At 47.5% G+C, this 18,231-nt stretch overlaps 1 protein-coding gene across 2 annotated transcripts in view; it reads left to right on the top strand.

Moving 5' to 3' along the window:
* Positions 1–18,231, top strand: part of PCNX2 (pecanex 2) — a gene marked incomplete at both ends in the record, with an annotated part of 142,460 nt that overhangs the window by 34,166 nt on the left and 90,063 nt on the right. For both annotated transcript variants that reach the window (XM_080936582.1, XM_080936581.1), the window contains 4 exons: positions 3,133–3,278; positions 5,094–5,247; positions 5,399–5,431; positions 10,927–11,098. In XM_080936582.1, the coding sequence (XP_080792708.1) occupies positions 3,133–3,278; positions 5,094–5,247; positions 5,399–5,431; positions 10,927–11,098 (505 nt within the window). The remainder of the gene's footprint in view (positions 1–3,132; positions 3,279–5,093; positions 5,248–5,398; positions 5,432–10,926; positions 11,099–18,231) is intronic.

Genomic DNA, 18,231 nt, shown 5'->3' with positions numbered 1-18,231 from the left:
TCTAGAGTACACTTATTCATATAACTTTATATTTGGTTTAAGATGACACTGAAAAGTTTCTCAGTGAAGTCTTAATAATATGTGTCTTGAAATTGTACACCCTGTGGCTAAATGAAAGGGAAGACAGTTCTCAAAAGAACACAAATGGCCGATAAATATTTTAAGAAGCATTCAACATTCCTAGTCCTTAGGGAAGTGCAAATTAAAGCTACTCCGAGGTGCTACCTCACCCCAGACAGAACGGCGGTCACCAGAAACTTGCCTGCATTCAGTACTGGTGGCAGTGTGCATTAGTGCAGTCAGTGTGGGGCTCACTAAAAGTAGGGGCTCGAGAGACGCCTGAGCAGTTAAGAACACATGCTCCTCTTGCAAAGGACCCCGTTAGGTGCACAGCATCAACGTGGGGTGTCATCACGACCTCCTAAAGCCCCAGCTCCCAAGCATTTGCTGCCCCCTACTGGCCACCCTGGACACCTGCACACATATAATGAAAAATAACTGTGTGTGTGTGTGTGTGTGTGTGTGCCCTTGCAGATGACCTGTGTTTGATCCCCAGGACCCATATGGTAGCTTACGACCATCCACTTCAAGCCCCACAGCCACTAGACATGCACACAGACATATGTGCAGGTCAAACATGCTATTTGCCTTCTTCCCTGAGGACTGTGTGTCACACAGCTCCACCTCCTCAACGAGGCCACCATCTTTTCTGGACCTCTGAGGGTCAAACACATTTCCCGGTAAGTGTGCGAGCTTGTTCATCTCAGCAATAGTAACTATAACAAACAAGAGCCCAGGACACGTGTTGCTCTCGGGGTCTCAGTCCTACTGTACCCACTGCCCAGCAGCTCCTGAGGTTTGTTCAAAGGACAGGGCGGTTTTCCTTCCCTATGCCTTGTGTTTTCATCAGTACTTTATGTTCAGGGTAACTTTGTGGTTCTTGAGCTGAGTTAACAAGTTAATCTTGGTGCCACCAAGAAGGTAGAACCTGCTCTTGCCCAGGGCTCTGTGAGGCAGCATCTGAGTCTCTCTGAACATCAATCACTGTCCTTAGAGTTGAGGATTAAATTTCCCAAAGTCACCCAGGGTGTGTGTGTGTGTGTGTGTGTGTGTGTGTGTGTGTGTGTGTGTGTGCTGTCAGCATGTGGGTCCTAGCACAAGCTGACGTGTTTCTAGGGTGTTTTGTTGTTGGCGGTGGTGGTTTTTGTTTTTTTGATGTCTCTCTTGCTTTGGACTTTGATCTGTGAGAGCGCTTTGAGACACATGTCAAAGCTCCACTCATCCAGTTTAAAGCATATTTGTGTTTCTGCTGGGTGTGCGGGAATGCTTCAAGGTGGATTCTCTGAGGGATTAGGAGCATCCACACAGTGTGACTGAGGGATGTAAAACTGTGGGGGCTGGAGTTGGGGACTCATGGTCCTGAACGCTCAGAGCTTCAGGCCCCTGTCACCCCACACCCAGCCTGAAGCAGCCTTTCGTGCAGCACCCCGGGTGGGGAGCTGACTGAAGGTTGGATGCTGGTGGATACCTACCTTCTGCTTGGTCGCCTGTTCTAAACAACGGTTCCTCACATCTCTGTTGGTCACCTCCTCTACTTCCTTCTTTAAGTTTGTCTAGATGCACCAGACTCTGAAGAACTAGAATGCACTCAAACACACACACACACACACACACACACACACTTACACACACATATTTGGGCTCACATACACATATGCAAACACATGAGCACACAAAGGGACACACATCCAAGTGCACACACACACACACGGACACACAAAGAGGCATACATTCAGGTGCACACACACACACAAGTGTTGGTGCACATGCATGCTCACGTGTGTGCCAAGGCCAGAGGTCAACACAAACTGTGGTTTGTTAATCATTCCCCATTTTATTTTTGGAAGCAGGGTCTCTGTGGCCTGGTGCTCACTAAGAATTTACCCTGGCTGGTATGTCAGCCTCAGCCATGCGTCCACACCTCCCCAGTGCTGGGGTACAGTCACACATCACGACCATCTTTTTACAGATGCTCTGGGGAGCAGACTTGGGTCTCATGCCTGTGTAGCAAGCACTTCATGAGCTACTGTCTCCAGTGCCCTGTTCCTAGGGCAGAGTTTGTCAGTGACCGACTGACCTTCAGCAAAGGCCTCTGCATTTGGAGTAAAACTTGGATTATATGGAATTGAAGTTAAAGATTAGGCCATTTAAAATATTTCCTTGGACGCATGTCTCACACAATAATTACTTTCCAGGAGCACCTTGTTTAGTAAGAGAAGTGTTTTCAGTGGTGAGTTGTCAGGGTTTCAGTGACAACATCTTCCTGGAACCGGTGTGAGGCTAATCATTCTTCCCTTACACTGGCTCTTTTAAACAGAGTGCTGGTTTCTGAATCTGGCTGTCTGTCTGTGCTTCATGGATTGCTTCAGTAATAAATGTCTCAGTAATAGTGCTGAGCACAGGGTTTCAAGCTTGCTAGGCAGTTTCTCCACCACTGAGCTCTACTTCCAGGCTTTGTATTAAAAAGATTTAGAGAGAGAGAGAGAGAGAGAGAGAGAGAGAGAGAGAGAGAGAGAGAGAGAGAGAGAGGGAGGGAGTTGTGTGTGCCTGTGTGTGTGTTCATGTGTGTGGTGTGTATGCATATGCATGTGTGGTGTGTGCTTGTGTGTGCATGTGTGTGGTGTGTATGTGTGTGGTGAGTGCCTGTGTATGTGCTTTGTGTGTGTGGTGTGTGTATGTGTTCATGTTCATGTGCACACATTTATGCCTGTGTGTGTGTGTGTGTGTGTGTGTGTGTGTGTATGAGAGAGAGAGAGAGAGTGTGTGTGTGTGTTAATGCCTGCATAAATTTATGTGTGCCACATGTATGCGGGAGCCTGCAGGGAAAAGTCAGAGCCCCGAAACTGGAGGTACAGATGGTTGTACCTCCATGTGAGTGCTGAGAACTGAACCTGCATCCTCTGCTGAACCTGCATCCTCTGCAAGAACAGACAGTGATTTTAACAGCTGAGCTGTCTCTCCAGCCCCCACACCCATCCCCATCCCTTGTGTCTTTAAACTATGAGATGTTCTTGTGACTACATAGTGACAGCCATTTCTGCCTCTGGTCTGTTTTGCTCCCGGTGTGTAAAGCATATCAGCCAGGATCTGGAAGACTCCTCGCGTTCTTCAGCCCAAGGGAAGTTTAACCGAGAGCAGTTTTACAAATTTATCATCTTCCCCGGGAAGTGGATTAAAGTCTGGTACGACCGACTCACTTTGTTGGCGCTGCTGGATCGGTAAGCTGTGGGGCACGCGGTGGTGTGGCCAGCAGACAAGGGGGGACACCAGTGAGCACCCTTGAATGTGCCTGGAGTGCGCCTTGCTTCTTGCTAAGGTTCCCCAGGACATTTCCAGCCCACACCCCACTTTACTGTGAACCCCAGTGACTTAGACATTGAATTTCACAGTTGTCAGGGGAGGTGTTAAGGGAGTATCATGGGCTAAGGCACAGGTTGGCCTGGGTACAGTCTGCTTTGATCTGTCTATATCCCACCCTGTTTTAGCAGGAATCCTTTCAGTTCCATCAGCAAGAAGCCTTCTTCCACCAACTGTGGCCCTGGGAGGGAGGTGGTTGAGAATGACAAGGGGTGATGCTAGCTGTCCCCTGCGTGACTCCGGCTTCTCTCCTCCATCTGCTGCTCAAATTTGATGCTGCCCTCTCAGCCTTTCCCTCCCTTTTGCCCCCGCTGATTATTTCCCTAAATAAAACACTCTGTGGCTGGAGATACTGTGCCTCGGCAGACAAGGCCTGGAAGTTGGAGTTTGCTCTGGTGATGAAGACGGGCTTAGACTGGGGCTCTCCTGTTTGTGGGCTTTCCTGTCAGAATGTGCAGAGGAGAATATTACAGTTTTCAGAGAGGCTGTGACTCTGAGGGGACTGATCTTAAAATGGATGATAGGATCTCTAGTGCTCGAGCAGCAGGGTCTGTTCAGAGTTCGGTGCCAGCCCATGGGGAAGTAGCAGGGTCACTAAGCTGCTGCCTGTCCCGCAGTGACTACTTGTTACAGTAATGGTACAGTCATGTCTTAGATGGTATGATCACATGAGGAAAAATGATAGGCCTGCAAAATTACAGCAGCGAATTTCAGGACCCCCAAGTCAGGGAACAGCATTGTAACTGCTTCACAATGTCATGTGGCCCCGGGGCATTCGAAGGATTGGACGTCGATTCTGTGACTCATGATGCAAGATATTGCCTTCAGCTAGATGAGGCTTTAGAAAAAAATGCTATTTTTTTCCTGTAACAAGAAATAGGTTGTGTTAACCTTGATTATGAAAGAATCAATCTCTTTGTAGGTGTGTGTGTATGTGTGTGTGCACACACACCTGCCTACCACAGCACAGCACAGGAACCTCAACAGCCCTCGTGTTTGCCTTCACAAGGCTTATATTTTATTGGGGACAATAGAAAACTTGTAAGGAACAAAGCAGTCCTTCCTGATATAGACCCCCCATCCCACCTAGACTGGTTGATTCAATTTTTCAGCTCCCTCTTTGGCAATGCTCTTTGGAATGTAACTTCCATCCCATCCTAATAACACCTCATGTCTGCAGGAGTCTCCTCTGCATCTTCCTTCTCATGTGGAAGGCTCCGAAACAAAACTAGCCTGCAGGACTGTGTGGCTGCAGCCACACAGCTAGGCTCCCTGTACTGTCTGGGAGTCACATCTCCCTCTGAAGCTTCCTGTTCCTGGATCAGTCTGGAAACCATTACAGGTGTCAGTGCTGACAGGAGCCTGTGTATTTCTGAGTCATTCCAGGCTTTGGTTGGAGTCAGTGGTTGCCTCGAAAGCCTCGTGCAAGTAGCCGAGAAAGTCAGCATGGTCAGGTTTCAGTTATTCCAAGAACAAATACCCAAGGACTTTGTTTAAACGGCACAAGAACAAACGGATACCCAGCACAGGCCCTCTGCTCTGTGTTGGTGCAGGGCTGAAACAGCTCAGCCCCTGTGCGGCGTGGTGCCAGTCTGTCAGTGAGCATGGGAAAACTTGTGCTGCTAGCAGCGTGGGCATTAGGGTCTCACTCCATGCTTCCTCGTGTGTTCGCACAGAACTGAAGATGTGAAGGAGAACATGGTAGCAGTCCTGCTCAGTGTTCTGGTTTCCCTCCTGGGCTTTCTGACGCTGAATCGTGGCTTCTGCAGAGACTTGTGGGTCCTGCTTTTCTGCCTGGTCATGGCCAGCTGCCAGTACTCTCTGCTGAAGGCAAGAACTCATCCTCGTGTGTGTTCGTGAGAGAGCTCGTGCGTGTGTGTGTGTGTGTGTGTGTGTGTGTGTGTGTGTGCATGCGTGTGTGTTGTCACTAGCACAGCAGTGCAATCACAAGGTGACTCAAGTCCTCTGGTTTGTGTTTTAGAGCGTCCAGCCTGACCCTGCCTCACCAATACACGTAAGTGCCTAAGTATGGCCAATTTCCTGTCTCGTCTGCTTGCATTGAAAACGAGGTGATGCCAGCATCTATCCAAAGGGTCAGATTTGCATCTGTGTCTGTATCTTGAATACAGGAGTAGAAGCGGTGGATGGATACCCAAGTGCATGGCGCTAAGCTCTGGCTGGATCTAAGCGCATGGTGCGTTGGCATTGGCGGAGGGGGGCTCAGGCATGGGGTGGACCCTGTGTGACAGGTCACTTCTGTCCTCTGGGTTCTTATGAGAAAAGGCACAGTAGGTCGATCTGATGGTTCATAGTACCGTCGCTGCCTTGCCTTTGTTTCTCACTTACCCACTTGACTATCCGATGCTGAGTGAAATGGTGGCCCTCTATGTGCCTCAGTTTCCTCGTGTGCAAATAGAGCTGTTTAATGTCAGTAAGAATTGTATGTAAATCACTAAATAGTGCATGTAAATTTGCTTCTGGCACCTGGCAATGTTCCTTAAGCACCTAGTATGTAGTCATAAACTTCATATTTAAAAATCCTATTATACACACACACACACACACACACACACACACACACACACACGTATGTATTTGGGGTAAGTATAATTTGGTGATATGTACATGGTGTAATGATTAAGTCAAGTTATTTTGTAAATCACATACTTTTTTTCTGATGAGGATATCTAAGGTATAATAAATTTCAGCCATTTTCAAGAACATTCGATGTAATGGCCGACGATAGCCACTGTCACCTTGTAATAGATCTACGAAGCGCACCAACCCCACATGCCTGACTGCACCCTTGTCCTAGCACTTCCTGCCCCTTCCTCTGCTCCTTAGCTCCTCACCACTCTGGCCATGTTGTCTGTGGGTCAGACTTTGTTGTAGTCCATAGAAAATGAGGCCATCGAAGTATTTGTCCTGATGTGGGCACTGGAAATCCAACTCGGGTTCTCTGGCAGAGCAGCAAACGGTAAATGCTGAAAGTTCTTGTGTGTGTGTGTGTGCATGTGTGTGCGTGTGTGTGCGTGCATGTGTGTGTGTTTCACATGTAATTGCCTGTGCCTTCATGCATACATATGTTTTCACAGGTCCATGTGCCACAGTGTGTATGTAGAGGTCACAGGACCGTGTAGGTGTTGGTCCTCATCTTCTGCCTCGTGTGAGGCAGGGTCTCTGTAGTGTGTCCTCTGCTGTATCTGCCAGGGTGGCTGATCCTGTCTGCTGCTTATCTCTCTGAAAGAGTGCTCTGCTTACGAGCACTCCTGCTCCATACCCATCTTTTGTGTGGGTTCTGGTGATTCGGACTCAGGACTCAGGTCCTCTGCTTGCAAGGCAAGTGCTTCCTGCAGCTTGGACTTTCTTGAGAACTTTCCATTATCCTTAATGTCAGTACCACCTTTCATCCACCAGGGGTCGCTCTCCCCATGTCCTCAGCAAGACTTACTGGCCCTTTGGGGATATCTGCCACTCTTAGCAAGTTCATTTCCCACTGTGGTTTTCTTTTTAGTGACCTTTCATGGAAACTCTGTTTATGAAGCCTGTCTGCCAATGCTCCTTGGGTTCAGGTGCCCTGTTACCCTTTATCCCAATAACCTGGATTCTGATTTATATGAGACTCTGGGCTCACTCAGACCTCACGTCAGTAGCTCAGTATCTTTTGACCAGCCCCTACTTACACACGTATTCTCTTGGCCCTGGTTCCAGCCATAGCGACGTGATTTGACGCTTTGTGCTCTGTCATCCTTCTGGCCTCTGTCATAGCGAGCCCCTCCCTCCGTCACGCGGCTGCTGACCCCGAAGAAGCTCTCCAATGAGAGAAAACTGTCCTCCCATTATTATGCTTTTAAAAATTATATTCAGAGTTTAGGACTAGTTTTTAATCTATACCAGCTCATCATGATTAGGAATGTGTTCTAACTGGTTGGCTGTGTGCTGGCAGATGCTTCCTCTGTTCCCTGTAGTCAGTTTGCATATGATAGATCTTTTAACCTAGCACCACGCATCATAGTGACCCGGGCATTAAGATGTGGTGTCGGGATTCTCCTCAGTAACCGGGTAGGTGTGTCAGAAGGCTGGCCGTAGCCCTCCCGGGTTCCTCTTGCCTCACTGTGGCTGGCTTGCTGCTGCTGCTGTTCCGCATCCAAACATTCCTCTCCCTGCGACTCTGAAGGCAGCTCGGTGGGTAAAGTGGCTGCCACACAAACACAAGGACTAGAGTTGGATCCCTAGAACCTGTGTGAAAGCCAGGCAGGGCCACACGGCTGGGTCATACAAATGTTAAACACAAGTATCAGAAGATCCCTGCAGCTGACCGGCCAGTCAGTATGGATGGACAGCCGAAGGACCACGGGTTCACTGAGGCCCTTTATCGGAGAAAATAAGGTGGAGGCAAGGTTGAGGAAGACACACAGAGTTTGGCTTCTACACATATGCACACACCCAGACAAACTTGTATGCACACACATGTGCACATATGCACACACCCAGACAAACTTGTATGCACACACATGTGCACATATGCACACACCCAGACAAACTTGTATGCACACACATGTGCACATATGCACAGATATGGATGTGTGCACATATATACACACACAAGCATGTGTGCACATACATGCACATACAGGCATGTGCGCACACAGACATGCATACACACACACATACATAAACAATTCCTTCCCTGCATGCACTTTGTGATGTGATACAAAACATGCTAAAGCCATGGGGAGAAGAGTGACAGGTGAGCCTTATGCTTCAGGTGGATTTGAGGTGTCTTCCTGAACCTCCATACTGCTGTGCTGAGCCGGAGTCATACTGATTCTAATAAGAACAGACCAAGCTACCGTGCCGGGACCTGAACGGGCACGTCACAGGGACCATGAAACACAGGCGTCTCTTCCCTTCCTGGTGAACAGTCAGACACCTACCCTGTGTCCATTTCAGTCATCAGTTTCCTTACCGGGATTTCTAGGTCTATTCAGCTCTGGTTTGAGCTGGTGTCTCTAGAAGCTCTGCTAAGAGGAGGAGGAGCGCCGAGGCATTTCCCATGCCATGCAATTTTCCAGAACAAGAGCCAGACGAGAATCCTCATCTGGTTAATCAATGTGCAATTCATCAGGTCCAAAAAAAACCCAACAAGAATGAATCCGGAGAGGAGCCTGCTTTGCAATTCATGAGCTACCTTGTGTGCAATGTGTGCAGGTGGCTGGTCACTCAGCCCCGGGTGTCGGTGGCGGGCTTCCCCCGCAGGCTTCTCATATCTTTCCGGATCTTCCGAACTGCTTTGTGAACGGTCTGCTGCAGTATCGATGAGGCTGATGGGAAACCTCAGGCACGCGAGGTCAGCATTCAGACAGTAGCCTTGAGGATGCTCCTGGCTGTGGGACACGCTGTGGAAGGCATGCGTGTAACCACACTGGGGAAGCTGAATGGGTTGTTAGGAGACGAAGATTAGACTTCACCTGATGCAGCAGGCGGAAAAAAATTTTTTATCAAAAAGTTAAAAATCAACCATTGTAGGGGAGGGTGCCTGTGGATGCAGACGCACACTCAGCAGTGGGGAGGACAGAATTTCATTAGTGGGCATTCTGGGGAGTTCAGGGAAGATGGCAGCTTATGTGCTGGGAATGGACAGGAATCTGAGTGTGGCTCTTGGACCCCCTAACACAGGAGGCATAGCCACAGTAGCCAGGGCTAGCCCACTGTAGAACCCTGGGTTTGGTTTTGTACATTAGCAACATGGAGAACACGTTCATAACACTGATAAATCTCCCAAAAGATGGTTGAGGGCTTTTCACACCAGTCAAGGCCAGAGATCATGGATTTTAATGCATGAACCTGTGTGTGAGTGTGTGTGTGTGTGTGTGTGTGAGTGTGTGAGTGTGTGTGTGTGTGAGTGAGTGTGTGTGTGTGTGAGTGTGTGAATGTGTGTGTGAGTGTGTGTGTGTGAGTGTGTGTGAGTGTGTGTGTGTGTGTGTGTGAGTGTGTGTGTGTGATGAGAGAATGCACATAGACCTGAAGACTGAACTTTGGTTGTAAGAGGTTTGCGAGTTGAAGTACAGTTTCTCACAGACCTGGAGCTCACCAGCAAGCCTCAGGGACCTGCCTGTCACCACTTTCCCAGCACTGGGATGGTAGGCACCCCCCAACACTGGTTCTGGGGTGTACCCTGACATATGTTCACAAGGCAAACAAGCGTTTTACTGATGAGCCGACCCTCCAACCCACTAACTTTGTGATAAGAGAAAGAGCCAGAACAAGTGGTACCTGCTTAATTACACTTTGTAAACCCTGTCAGTTTGAGAAAACATCTCCCCTACACGGGTGCTGTATATTAATATGACACACAGTTATTTAACCAGCTAATTGATTTCGCTGTTTTCTTAGTAAGAATGTTAGGCAGCATTCTGGCTTTGGTCTTATTATTTTTTAATGCAAAGAACGTATTCTCGTGTGCTTGTTAATCCATGAGCTACTTGGATGCTGAATAAAATTTCCTACTAGTACAGCAATGTTTTCAATACCCAGCCTGGCCTCGGGACCAAAGGCAGTCAGGGTCTGTGACAGACGCTGGTATTGTCCTGTTGTCAGTTGGTCTTGGGACTGTTTCTATTTTAGAAGCAGTGGCAATTTAAACTCCATGTCTAAGTATAGCACATTCGAGGCGGTGACTGAAAAAACCTGTCTGAGGCCACTCTGCCTCTGCTTGGGGCGCACAAGGTGACTCGTGAATTGCAAAGCACACCCTCCTGGTCCATTGTTGGTGTCCCAAATCTTACAAATTGTGGATTAATTTCAAAGATGCAGTTTTGCTGTCTCTTGCTCTGGAAAGCCTGTAGCACAATACCCTGCCTCCTAATTTAAAAATGATTTAAAGTTTGATTATCATTGCACACGTGTGCATCCCGTGTTCTTGTGTGTCTGTGTGCATGTGTGTGTTGTGTGTACATTTGCTCACACTACGGTGCATGTATGGAGGTCAGAGGACAGCTTCACGGTGCCGGGTCTCTCCTACCATGATGTGAAGAATGAGGCCCACCCAGGCTTTGGTTCCACTAGCTGAAAAGAGCCACCCATGATTAGTCAACATGGCTCACTGTTTCAAGCCACCTGTTCTGTCCCCATCCTGACACCCATTTGTAATGCTATTTCCTGTTTTGGGGAACCCCAGTTAGATGCACATAACAAAGGTTTCGAGAAGTCTTGCACCTGAGAGGAGCAAGGAGAATGGAAGTCGCCCCACCCCCACCGAGGAAAGCATTGACTCAGACAAATTTTCTCTGAGTGGTAATGAAACCTTTAGGCAAGTTTACCTGGGCTTGACACCTTCATTCTGGCTTGGCAGAAATAAACCTCAAGCGTTGTTTTACGCATCTAACTTTTTGCCTCCCCTTTTCTTGTGTATTTTGAGGGTGGGGATGGGTGTCGGGTGTTGTTAGTTCTCAGGTGTCACCGGGTCAGAACGAGAGTTACAAGGTGGAAATTGCATTTGTTTTCCAGGGTCACAACCAGATCATCGCCTACAGCAGACCCATCTATTTCTGTATGCTGTGCGGCCTTGTTTTGCTTCTTGATGTTGGGGCCAAAGCCAGGCACCCTCCCAGCCATGTCATGTATGGCCTGAAGCTCTTCACCCCGGAGACCCTGCAATTAGTCAGGGACCACTTAATGGGTGAGTGAATTTGGGGGTCATGGGGAGGAGTCTTGGGAAGGGAAGAGATGTCTCCCCTCTGTCTTTTGCAAGCCAGCACCTATGATAGATAACTGCTGTCAAGGGCTAAGCATTTTCCTCTTGGCTTGTGTCTATAGAAGACTCTGAACCCAATATAGCAAAGGTGGGGGGGTGGGGAGGGAGAGAGGGAGGAAAGGAGGGAAAATGAACATAGGCTGACCTCAGTGTCATTCTTCAGGTACTGTCTACCTTGGTGATTAGAGTCTCTCACTAACAGAGCCATTCCTCCAGAACTCATCCCCCCAGAACCCATCCCCACTCCAGAACCCATCCCCCCAGAACCCATCCCCACTCCAGAACTCTAGAATCGCAAGCATTTACCACCATGCCTTCTTGGCTTGTACACACTTGTGGGGGTTGAACTCACATCCTCATGGTTTTGAGGCTAGCACCTCACCTACCAGGCCGTCTCTCCAGCCCCTAGCAATGGGGTTCTGTGAAAGGACTTTGGTATTTATAACTAAGCAGTTGTACCCCAGGAGCACCCAAAGCTGGCAGGGGTACCCGTCAAGGTGAGCTGGCCATAGGGCAACAGCCTCAGGCCTCGCCACATCACCAGGCACTGTGATCATGTGACTGAGCACCAGTCTCAGCTCTGGTCACTTCCAGTTTGTGCCGCTACACTTGGCTTGGCTTAAAACCTGAGCAGCCCTGCCATTCGATGTTCCATTCAGGTGAGCCACGTTCTAACTGCATAGGTGAGGTCTTCAACCCTAGAGCCAGCCGTCCAGACGTGCCCCCCCCCCTCTCTCTCTTTCTCTCTCTCTCTGTTGTGATTGTTGATAAGTACCTTGACTGAAGCAATTCAAGGGATTGATTTGGGCTTGCATCCAAAGCTACAGTGCATCATGACAAGAGGGGTCACAGTCAGAGGTCAGCACAGAGCACTTGTTCACAGTACAGTTCATGCCACTGTCCTCCTTACACAGTCTGGGACCCTACCCCATGGAATGACTCTTACCACCCAGATTCACCTAATCAACATAGCCCCTCACAGACATGCCCAGAGGCTAAATAACTTCCTCAGCCACACCAGGAGGCTTTTCCAGGTGAGTCTGGAACCTACCAAGGTGACCACAATAACCACCACACTTTACGTAGCAAGCAAGATTGTGCTGGAAGGGGTTGGGGGGCGGAAAGTGGCCCATCTTGTCACTCAGTAGTTTGTGAGTGAGTTAATGTGTGAACACAGAAAAGAGTCGGAACAAACAGGACTTGGTGCTGTCACTTGCTGAAATGCCCATGGCCCGTAGCTCCAGGGACTCAATGGCACATGCTCTGAGGATTTTTGTGAGGACATCAAGGAGGTGGCCCACCTTTGAACTTGTGAAGACTGTGGCAAAGTGACTGCTCTGGGAGTCTTGTTACCATGGAGACGTCTACTTCCTGACTTTAGACAGCAGTCACCCTTCCCCTGGCCCTCTCTGACAGGTCCCTGAGTCTGCAGCAGTCCTGGGTGGGTGCCCATGTGTGAGGAACTTTCTCTGTGTCCCATGCTGGTGAAAACCTGGATAGAAATGAGACTCCATTCTCCTTCCTCATGGCCTCTTTCCTTTCTCTCCTGCTCTATCTGTAGCAGACTTTACTTACACAGATACACACTATACTTATGCACACAGTCACACACAAACATAGACTCCCAGATATACACATACACACATACATACATACAGATACATACATGTAGATATACCACATAAAACTTACATACTTAAACATACAGACCCATACACAACTATAAACATACTATGCACACATACACAATTCGTACATGGATACACCAGATGCACACATACACTCACCCCATGTGCAAACCCAAGATTTCATTTCTGATACATCCACAAGAGACCTATACATATGTGTACACACTGGATGCACATACATAGACTTCCTCCTGTAAGATCACCTTGTGTGCAGACCCAGGCTTTCATCCCTGTTACATCCATGAAAGAACTCAGCAGTTTAAAGCTGAAGGTCCGGAGAATGTGTATTGGAAAACCTTCAAGTAGGAGACAGAAGCCTAACGGGAAGAGGCCCTGCTTAGAGATTAGTCAGCACCCTCCTGTGAGGCCCAGGGGCCACTCCTGCTGATGTGTGTCATGTCATCACTGTTAGAAGTCCATTGCATGACCTAAGAAAGGCATCAGGCTTTCTCCTCAGCTCACATCTCCTGCCCGAGGTCCTGCCAGCTGCCCTGGGGAAGCTATCAGGACTGGACACATAATCACACCTTGGAATACTCCCTAGAATCTTAATTTAATAGGTTAATTGGTTTCCTTTGTCAAGTAGGAGGTTGGAGGGTATAGCTCAAGGTCACACGAGGAGCTGGTTATCTGAGGCAGCTCACATAATAGGATATGAAGAGATGTCTCTGCCCAAATGCTGCCTTTCCTTTGCTGTACCTCCACATTCCACATGTGTGCCTCTTGGTTATGTTTCCCCCCAGATCACTGTGTGGGCCAGTGACTTTAGTTCCATCTCTTAAAGGAACAAGTTGGCTAACTAGAGCCCCCGGTATCTTGACTTCTGTTCCTCTCTTCCTGTGGGCTCTGAAGTGTTCTGCTGTGACTAGATTGCTCAACCACATTTCCTTGGAGACTCATTTTTCTAGGTCTCATCTTCCGTCTTCTGGCCAGCCTTACCTCACAGCACCTGGCCCATGTGACAATAATGTACCTCTGTTGTGTTTGATTCATGTCTCCTTGGCCAGCTCATCTTCTCCCTGTGGACAGAGCGGACCCCTCACCCCCATGCTGTGCTCGTGCCTGGAGACCACAGGCACCAGATAAGCCTTAGCCAGGAGGAGCAGCTGAGGAGTACTGTGGAGTCAGGAGGTACTCCACAAGTTAATGAGTAAGTGAGGTTTTAGAGTGCTTTCCACTCATAAATCAGAGACGGCTCCCTTGACCCTCAGCGCTGGCTTCATTAAGAACATTTTACAGATAATCGTAGAATGAGACTTGCAGGTGCTGGGTGTGACAGCACAGACCTGTGGTCCCAATACTTGGCAGGAAGACCCAGGGGCATGAGGAGTTCAAAGGTGCTGTTGGCGATGTAGAAAGTTGGTGGTCAGTCTGAGTTACTTGATCCTATCTTTAAAAGACAACCCTCCCCCCCAAAAAAAAAAAGAGTAAAAGGGAGACAGAGGAGGAGGGATAGGGACAAAGGGAGTGGTGGGGGAGGGACAAAAGACTTGAGAGAGGCAAATGTTGACACATTTCATTTACAAATTTTTATGTTTGGGTTTTGCACACCCTCCCTTCTTACTTTGCTACTACAAAAAAGCCAGCGCTCCACGTTTCTGGTGTACCCCACTTGATTCAGCAGGAAAACCAGAGATTTTATCAGGGATGGAAAAGGAAGAGGGCTCTGCTTGCTTGAAGCCTGAGGTGTTTGTTTAGCAGTGACCCCCACCTCCAAATGCACCACTGGACTTCATCCTTTGTTTGATCATTTACTTTATTTTCATTTTATGTGCACTGGTGAGTTTACCTGCATGTATGTCTATGAGGGTGTCAGATATTAAAGTTACAGTTGTGAGCTGCCATGTGGGTGGTGGGAAATGAGCCCGGGTCCCCTGGAAGAGTAGTCAGTGCTCTTAACCACTGAGCCATCTCAACCGATTCCTCCACGGTATGGGAGAGATGGGGAGTGTGGCTTACTTAACTCCCTCCTGAAATATATTTCTTGCCCTAGAACTTCCTAATACTTATTGTCTGCTCCTCAACAGTGACAGGTAAAGTTGGTGACAACAAGCCCAGCAGGCTGACTAGATGATATCTGTGGCTCAGATAAAAGAAAATCTAGAAAAATAGCAAGTAAGGAGGGAAGGTTTCAACTCACTGATCCGCACAGGGAATTATAGGGCTGAAACTGTAAGAGTAAACCCGAAGAGGAGGAAGCAGAAGAGGCCGAGACTAGAGGGGTTTCTGACTTTGTAGGAGAGACAAAGGTGACTCAAGGTCACTGCCTTGTGAAGCCTCTTCATCAGGAGACTTAGAGATGTCACTGTCTTCTCTGTCATGCCCAGGGATCAGCTAGAAGGGAGCAAGGACTGTAAAGTTAGCAGGAAAGAAGCAGTGTGTGCTGGTTTCCTGAGCTACTTTTCTGTCAGAATCCTTCCTGGGCTGTGGTGACATCGTGTCAGAACCCAGGTGTAGAAGGAAAACAAAAGCAGCATCTGGCTTCACAGCCTGGGAGCTGGAGTCCAAGATTAAGGTGTCAGCTGGGCATCTTCCCCCGGGACAGTACAGCATCTCTTCCTCTGCCATCCTGTCCGGCCCAGACTTTGCATTGTCATTGTTGTTAGGCCTTTTAAATTTTAATGTGTGTGTTGTTGTTGTTGTATGTGTGTGGTGTGTATATGTGTGTGTATTTAATGTGTGTTGATTGTACATACATGTGTGTATGTATATGGTATGTGTGTATATGGTATGTGTGGTGTTTGTGTGTATGTGTATGCTTGTGTGTTTGTGTATGGTGCTTGTGTATGTATAGTGTGTTTGGTGTGTGTGTGTGCTTGTATGTATGTGTATGGAGTGTTTCGTTTATGTGTGTGTATTTGTGTGTATGTGTATAATGTGTGGTATGTATGTATTTGTATTTGTATGTATGTGTATGGTGTGTATATGTGTGTGTTTGTGTATGTGTATGGTGTGTGTCATTTATGTGTGTGTGTTTGTGTATGTATGTATGGTGTTTGGTGTGTATATGTGTGTGTTTGTGTGTGTACTTGCCTATGCCATAGCACATGTTTCTCAGAGATTAACTATTGGGAGTTAGTTTTCTCCTCCTACGAGTTGAGTTCTAGGGGTCAAACTCAGGTGATCAGTTCTATGCATCAAGGACATCTACCTACTGAGCCATCTTACCAGCCCTTACTATGGCTTTAAAAACTAATATAATTACATCATTTCCCCTTGCCTTTCCTCCCTCCCCCTGTTACATTCTGGTTTGTTTATTTGTATGTTTGTGGAAGGATTCTAACTAGTGAACCAGGTTGGCCTTGAACTTGTGACCACAATCTTGCCTCAGCCTCCTGAGTGCTGAGGTTATAGGCATGCACCATCATGCTTTATGAGGCACAGGAGATTGAACCTCAAGCTTCCTGCATGCTGGACAAGAACTCTACTGGCTGGGCCACATCCCCAGCCCCAATGGTCTTCTTTGAGGGAGATCCTTCATACTGATTTAGGGCTATGAGAGGCTCCACAAGGGTCTTGATCTCATTGCATGAAAAGGCTCCTTAACAACTAAGACAACCATGGCCAAGAGTCAAGTGTAGGACTTTAGCATCTTTTAGTGGGAATTCGAGAAAATGCAGAACATACAGTAAAAGGACAAGAGAAAGCACACCACAGAGACCCAGGCAGAGCCACATGGAGCTGACCTTCCCCGGGCTGCAGCCCGGATGTAGGGAATGTCCCCACAGGACTTCCGCTTGCGGTGTGCCTGCCCCCAAATATAAACTCTGCTTGTCATTCCCACCCTTGAATGAGGAGGGGAAGAGAGGACAGCTTCAGAAGATTAGATCTGCTGCTCCAGTCTGTGGAAGAGGGGCCACTTGTCTACCCATTAAGGACAAAGTCGGTGGAAAGGAACATAGTGTTGTCATCGGGAAGAGGACGGAGGAACAGTTCAAAGGCAAGACAAGCAAGAGATGGTAAATGATGTGAGGGCAGACTGAGGTGGAGATAGGAGCAGCAGGATGATAGATAGATGATAGGTAGATGATAGGTAGATAGATAGGTAGATGATCGGTAGATGATAGGTAGATAGGTAGATAGGTAGTTAGATAGATAGATAGATAGATAGATAGATAGATAGATAGATAGATAGATGATATAGATAGATAGATAGATAGATGATATAGATAGATAGATAGATAGATGATATAGATAGATAGATAGATAGATAGATAGATGATATAGATAGATAGATAGATAGATGATATAGATAGATGATATAGATAGATAGATGATATAGATAGATAGATAGATAGATGATATAGATAGATAGATGATATAGATAGATAGATAGATAGATGATATAGATAGATAGATAGATGATATAGATAGATAGATGATATAGATAGATAGATAGATAGATACATGATATAGATAGATAGATAGATGATAGATAGATAGATAGATAGATAGATAGATAGATAGATAGATAATAGATAGATGATAGTAGATAGATAGATGATAGATAGATAGATGCCAAGTGAGGACGGACCCTTAATATCTAACTATTATCTAGCTTCAAATATCTAGTCAAGAGCTTCACACCTCACCCAAGTCCCCCAACCTTCTGTTAAGTTTTTATTTTGAGATATGCTTTCAGTGATTTCCATTGGCTGGCCTCAAACTCACTCCATAGTCCAAATTGTCCTCCTGCCTTAGCTGGCTGAACAGGTGTGATTACAGGCCACACCTCTAATCCCTGCCGGGAATAACATCCTTGAGAGCTCTTGTGCTGAGTGTGAGTCTTCCCCTCCTTGGTGAGAATCTTCTTTGCTCACATTTTCAGGAGTCAGGAAAATGGCCTCTACAGTTGGCACTCTCTTCCTGGGCTCTGGGGCTGGGTTGCGATTACTGCCTGTCTGGTTAACTTCAGCAAGAGCCCATGCATGAGACTGGCCTTGTGATTCCTCTGTGGATGGGGAAACCACAGGTCTCAGCATCAGTCTCAGAAGAGGCAGGGCACACTGAGGTGGGACCTGCAGCAAGAGACTCCAGAGAGCACAGCTGGCTTGGACCTTACCAACTAGGCTGGCCCTAGGTTAATGAGAGACCCAATGTCAACAAACAAGGCAAGGATTATACCTAAGGTCAACCCCTGGCCTCCACATGTATACACATATACACTACATATACATGCACACCCCACCCACACATAGACATACACACATGCACACACAGTGTGGTCAGTCTAGGTTCTGTAACTAATCTCATGGAACTGCTTTCACAACAAAACCTCTGAGACAACCTACATGTCTGTGTTCATGGGCCATGGTGACCCTATCTGGCTTGTTCCTTCTGAGGGAAGTTGTGGTTTTAAATCAACAGCTG

The sequence above is a fragment of the Micromys minutus genome, assembly GCF_963924665.1.
Source record: "Micromys minutus genome assembly, chromosome: 24".
Lineage (NCBI taxonomy): Eukaryota > Metazoa > Chordata > Mammalia > Rodentia > Muridae > Micromys > Micromys minutus.
The sequence above is the reverse complement of the archived record's forward strand: the minus strand, read 5'-3'. Positions and strand labels throughout refer to the sequence as shown.